The sequence below is a fragment of the Aegilops tauschii genome, chromosome 6 (genome assembly GCF_002575655.3).
Source record: "Aegilops tauschii subsp. strangulata cultivar AL8/78 chromosome 6, Aet v6.0, whole genome shotgun sequence".
NCBI classification, from domain to species: domain Eukaryota; kingdom Viridiplantae; phylum Streptophyta; class Magnoliopsida; order Poales; family Poaceae; genus Aegilops; species Aegilops tauschii.
The window spans coordinates 18,601,737-18,607,550 of record NC_053040.3 but is presented as its reverse complement, the minus strand read 5'-3'; the positions used below and the strand labels follow the sequence as shown (position 1 = coordinate 18,607,550).

The 5,814-nt window shown below is 49.8% G+C and overlaps 1 protein-coding gene across 1 annotated transcript; it reads right to left on the bottom strand.

Moving 5' to 3' along the window:
• Positions 1–370: 370 nt before the first annotated feature.
• LOC109751153 (mediator of RNA polymerase II transcription subunit 22a-like) lies at positions 371–4,543 on the bottom strand. The gene is made up of 4 exons (XM_020310050.3): positions 4,397–4,543; positions 4,244–4,294; positions 2,737–2,751; positions 371–2,077 (listed from the first exon to the last, which is right to left on the bottom strand). The coding sequence occupies exons 1-4, from the start codon at positions 4,541–4,543 to the stop codon at positions 1,814–1,816; spliced, it is 477 nt and encodes a 158-aa protein (XP_020165639.1). The 3' UTR covers positions 371–1,813.
• Positions 4,544–5,814: the final 1,271 nt, after the last annotated feature.

Sequence of the window (5,814 nt, the reverse complement as noted above, 5' to 3'; positions counted from 1 at the left end):
TTTAATCCGAGTTCGTATGCAAAAGTTATGCCCATTTTACAAATTCCAGAGAGATTTTGCAAATAAAGTCGAAATTCATATTTGTAAATTTTCCCAACAACTAGACCACATATCACATGGGAAACTTATTTTATTTTATTTTTTTGACATTTCCATCATTTTCTTTTGTTTTTTCTAAAACTGAAAAGGCGGTCCACGGGGGGGGGGGGGGGGGGTAGAGTTTGAAAATGAGACCTTTAGTACCGGTTCGTGGCATGAACCGGTACTAATGCCTCAAAGCCCATTAGTACCGGTTGGTGCCACTAACCGGTACTAATGGGCATCGCACCCTTTAGTCCCGGTTCGGGGCACCAACCGGGATTAAAGGGCCCAGGTGAACCGGGACTAAGGCCTTAGCCGCACGAATCGGGACCAATGCTCACATTAGTCCCGGTTCGTGACTGAACCGGGACTAATGTGAATATTGCCCTGTGACGAAAGCCCTATTTTGTACTAGTGTTAGTTAATAAGAAAATAGCACCGAGATCTTACTATTCATTCAAGCAGTGTTCTTTTGCCCAGAATACCATGGATGTCATTTGTTTGTGAAAGTTCACACATGAGTATATGTATGTATGTTTTAAAAAAAAGCTGAGTTTTTTCTTTTTCTTTTGTTGGTTTTGAATTTTAGTATTCATAAAGGGTCCCGTGGAATCATGTTCAAAAGTCTGCGTGATACATCTATAATCTTGTTTGCAGATTAGTCATCATCTTCTCATATGCATTAGCTAAACTCAAATGTACTCTTTCCAAAGTGGTGACTATATTTTATGATTCTTTTTTTTTGCGGGAACTATACTTTATGATTCAGGCATGCCAACCGTTATCTTTTATGATTATTGTACTTGAGTAACTAGCTAATATGGGTTGGCATGCATATATGTAACAATGGCATATGTATAATAATCGGGCATATGGTGGGCTCCAAACAATAGCATATGTTGCTCTTGTTTTGAAGGTACCGAGGTGTGATGTGTAGTGGAACGTACTACGCAATAAAATGTTAGCGATAGAGACAACAGTAGTTATAACGTTTGCAGTCATCAGTCAAGAATCAAAATTGTCTCGAAGAATGTAGGTTCAACATATAAGAGCAAGTCAAAGAATCAAGTTGTTGAGCTGGTACAGTTTCCATGATTTTCAGTAGACAAGTTTTGTTTCAAACTTCCCTACAAAACAGGTTTTAATCCATCCAAGCACTTGGTATGTGGCGTGAGCCATGTTTTTTTTTAACTAAGATGATAGAGGCAAACTTGTTAATTACTAGTTACATGGAAACATGAAATTTTGTATCTCCCCAGAAAACACATTGTTACTGGACTCTTCATTCATGAACTATTCATTAGCTAAGTTCCTCCCTCTAAATTGCAATCAGTAAATCATCAATTGATATATAACCTTAGACTATTCAATTATTTGTTTAGAAAAATAGGAGCCACCTACCAGATTTTTGTTGACCGTAAACACAAATAATGAAGGAAGCACATTTCATCCCAGCAAAATAAAAGGTATGCAGGACAAGTGGGTGTAAAGAAATTTAAACTATTGCTTATGAACTACTATCAAGTAACAACAGTCGTTTCTAAATACTAATCTTGATTGCAGATCCTTCTACTCAAAGTCTGATCGTGGCAAGCCATGAAGTCCTTGTTCGACTTGGTGGTATTTCCATGGACTACTCACTGCATATTACAGAACATAGATGGTACCCTTGTTAAACTATTGTATCAAGCATATACAATTGCTGCTTTCTTCTAATATGCACCTGTATCAACTAAGAACACACATTTGTTTTAATATGCATCTCAACCGTGAGCAAAGTCTGCACACCAGATGAGTAGTAATGTGCCTCCAACTCCTTAAGGCTTGTTGCTGCCTCCTGCCCAATCCTCTGCAGCATTCTATCTGTCCCCTCTGCATGCTGACTGAACACCTCAATCTTCCTATCAACATTCTCACTCGAAGAAGCAAGCCCAGAAAAGATGGCTGTCCTCTTAAGTTCCGACACTAGTTTCAACAGAGAGTCCCCTGAATGTACCTGGAAAACAAAAAAGAGCATTTGACAGCCACACAAGACAATGCCCAGAATAGTTAATAGTACTAGATTTATGGTATTCTAAAATTAGCTCAAAACACAGTTAGCTTGCAGTATACAACATAGACATCAGACCAGCTGCTATATAGTCTCTGTGGAGGAAGAAAAAGTGTTTCAACTTGTTCAAGTCACAGCGCTAATTATGGCAACCAGCCTAAGGCAGTCCCCGCTTCTTCTCATATCCACTGAGGCACTGATCAACGTGTGTTGGGGAATTGGGTTTTTAAAGTCCATGACCATGAAAGCCATCTACCGGTGCTGGGTTGCTTAGAGTTTAAACTTTTATATTCCTGAAATCTTACTCTGCACTAGAGAATTGCAGGATACAATACAGGGGATATCTTTGGGTAGGTTCTACTATCACCTAATTAGGTGTCACAAAGAGGGTTAGATCTCAGAATAATCCCTGAGGTTGATGCAAAATTTTACAGCTTGTCATGGCTTGTCGCTCTTTGAGGTATCGCATCACATAATTAAAACTTTTTTTTTGGCGTCAACGGCGGGCTTACGCCTGCCTGAACTTTTATTACCAATTGAGGAGCGGTTACACGATCTGACCCTCTGGGCTAACCGCTGCAACAATATTCAGAAACGTGAATTACTAAATGACTGGGCCTCTATGTTGTTTCATCTCTCTGAGAGATTATAGTCCTTTCTCTATGCTTTGTAATTTCGTCTCTCTTTGGTACACCTAATTCGTCTCTCATATTGGTATCACCGAAATGGAGCAGCTGATTTAATTCACAACCTCGCTTCAATTTTGGGCATAAAAAAATCAAACAGTGGGAAGAAACAAATCTCCCAACAGGTGGTGGGCGAGTGGCCGTTACCACGCGGGAGGCGCGCACGTCCATCCGAGTGAATAGCATAAAACTACCACTTTTCACGTTAGGGTTCCAAAAAACTACCGAAAATTTGTTTGTGACTGATACCTACCACTTTTGGCGTCGGTTGTCTCAAAAAACCCCAAATCGTTGAGTGCTTTGCAATTGATCGCAATTATGACAATAGGGACCCACTCCTAAACAAACCGTTTGTTGACTGTTTAGTTTGACCGTTAACTGACATGTGGGGCCACATGTCAGCTTCTTTATTTCTTCTTCTCTTTCTTCTCTCCTCTTCCCCCTTGTACTCTCTCTCCCTTCTCTTCAGTCCCGCAGGCGACCCTGTCCCCTTCCCCCGCGTGCCCACCTCACCGACCCCCACCCCGCCGGCGGCGCGCTCCCTATCCTCATCTGCCCCCCTGGCGGCGGCGCACTCCCTCCCCTCGCCTGCCCACCCCGTCGGCGACCCGCTCCTGCCCACCTCACCGGTGACCCTCTCCCCTCTCTTCGTGTGCCCCCCTCCCCGCAACCCGCTCCCCTCGCATGCCCACCCTGCCGGTGGCCACGGCGTTGCTGAGGCGGTGAGCTCCTAGACGCGGCAGTCCAGACGGCTACCCAAGGAGCCCCGGCAGCGGCGGCCGCCTCCGTCGCCATCCACAGTGCTGGATCCCTGCGCGTGGCCCATGGATGGAGAGCCGGCGACCTCAGCCTCAGGTGCGGCTCCTCCGAGCTCCTCCCTTACCTGGCGGGGTGGTGGCTGCTGGATGCGGCCGCCCGCAGCAGAGATAGGAGTTGGCCGCCGAGATGCTCCTCCCGCGGCTGCCCGCATCACGAACATGAGCTGCCCGCCGATATGCTCCCGCCGCGGCCCGCCCGCAGCACGGCTGCAACAGCGACAAGCACGGCCGGAGGAGCTCGATCTGGAAGATGGCCATGGCAGAGGCCTGATTGCTTTTCAAAATATGTTTGCAGGGACCTGATTGCTTTTCTGAAATATTTGCAGGGACCAAAGTGCATTTATAAAATATTTACAAGGACCTGATTGCTTTTTGAGACACTGCCATGTGGGTCCCACATGTCAGTTAACGGTCAAACTAAACGGTCAAACAAACGGTTTGCTTACGAGCGGGCCCCAGTTGTCATAATCACGATCAATTGCAAATCACTCGGCGATTTGGGTTTTTTGAGACAGCCGACGCCAAAAGTGGTAGGTATCAGTCACAAACAAATTTTAGGTAGTTTTTTGGAACCCTAATGCGAAAAGTGGTAGTTTTATGCCATTCACTCCGTCCATCTGGAATGCCACATGCGAGTTGTGCACGGGCGGGTCGTTCACCTGAGACGACAGACGACGAGGAGAACCCGCAGCAGGGTTAGGTTTTATTATAGCCAGGAGGCTGAGGGCGCCGACGAGTGCTAGGAGGGAACGGAGACATACGCGGGCGATGTCGATGAGGGCGGATAAGTTGGCGACGAGGCTGCCGACGTCGGCATCGGCCTTCTGGAGGAGCGCCCTCTGCTTCTGTGACGCGGCGGCCGCGACCGTCGCCGTCGCACCGCCAGCGCCAACGCCTGGGTTGCTCATCGCGGGTGGTTGGACGGGGGGCTGTGGCTGTGAGGGCGGCGGCGCGTTCACGCTCGCGGGGCAATGGAGGCTTTTTTTTGAGGAATAGTGGAGGCATGCTTGGCCGGGAATGGGGCGCCCAAGGCCCAACGCGTGCTCGCGGGGCTCCTTCACTTCCTGGGCCTTGAGGGTAGTGGATGCAGGTCTTGGAGGTCTCGGTGGTCTGGGCCGTAAGTCCGCACCTCTTTTTCTCGCTCTCCGCCACGGTCTCGCGTCCATCTTTCTCCCATCCCCTTCCTCCCTCGACCACCGCCGGCCGCCGCTCCTCATACACGGCCGTCGTCGTCCCGCCCTTAACGACCCGCTGCGTGCCGTCGTATACCCCAGCTGCATGCGTCCACTCTCTCCACCGTCCATCCTCTCTACTTGCTGTTTGGCCCCGCCTACACGCGCGGGAGCCGGACGCCCTCCGCGGCGACGGCTGTTGGGGATCGTAGCAGAAATTTAAATTTTCTACACATCACCAAGATCAATCCATGGAGTTTACTAGCAACGAGACGGAAGGAGTGCATCTACATACCCTTGTAGATCGCGAGCGGAAGCGTTCAAGAGAACGGGGTTGATGGAGTCATACTCGTCGTGATCCAAATCACCGATGATCCTAGCGCCGAACGGACGGCACCTCCGCGTTCAACACACGTACGGTTGGGAGAGATGTCTCCTCCTTCTTGATCCAGCAAGGGGAAAGGAGAGGTTGATGGAGATCCAGCAGCACGACGGCGTGGTGGTGGAAGCAGCGGGGATCTCGGCAGGGCTTCGCCAAGCTCAGCGAGAGGGAGAGGTGTTACAGGGGGAGAGGGAGGCGCCAGGGGCTTGGGTGCGCAGCCCTCCCTCCCCCCTTTATATAGGGGCCCTGGGGGGGCGCCGGCTCCTGGAGATCCCATCTAAAGGGGGGGGGGGGGCGGCGGCCAAGGGGGGGACTTGCCCCCCAAGTCAGGTGGGGCGCCCCCACCCCTAGGGTTTCCAACCCTAGGCGCAAGGGGAGGCCCATGGGGGGCGCACCAGCCCACCAGGGGCTGGTTCCCTTCCCACTTCAGCCCATGGGGCCCTCCAGGATAGGTGGCCCCACCCGGTGGACCCCCGGGACCCTTCCGGTGGTCCCGGTACAATACCGGTGACCCCCGAAACTTTCCCGGTGGCCGAAACTGGACTTCCTATATATAAATCTTTACCTCCGGACCATTCCAGAACTCCTCGTGATGTCCGGGATCTCATCCGGGACTCCGAACAAC

What these genes read in the sequence shown, in the direction of transcription:
- LOC109751153 (XM_020310050.3), bottom strand. Translation starts at nt 4,543, where the DNA reads ATGAGCAACCCAGGCGTTGGCGCTGGCGGTGCGACGGCGACGGTCGCG. An exon ending in CCCTCATCGACATCGCCCGC is followed by an intron (nt 4,295 to 4,396) that starts GTATGTCTCCGT and finishes CTGTCGTCTCAG; the next exon opens with GTGAACGACCCGCCCGTGCA.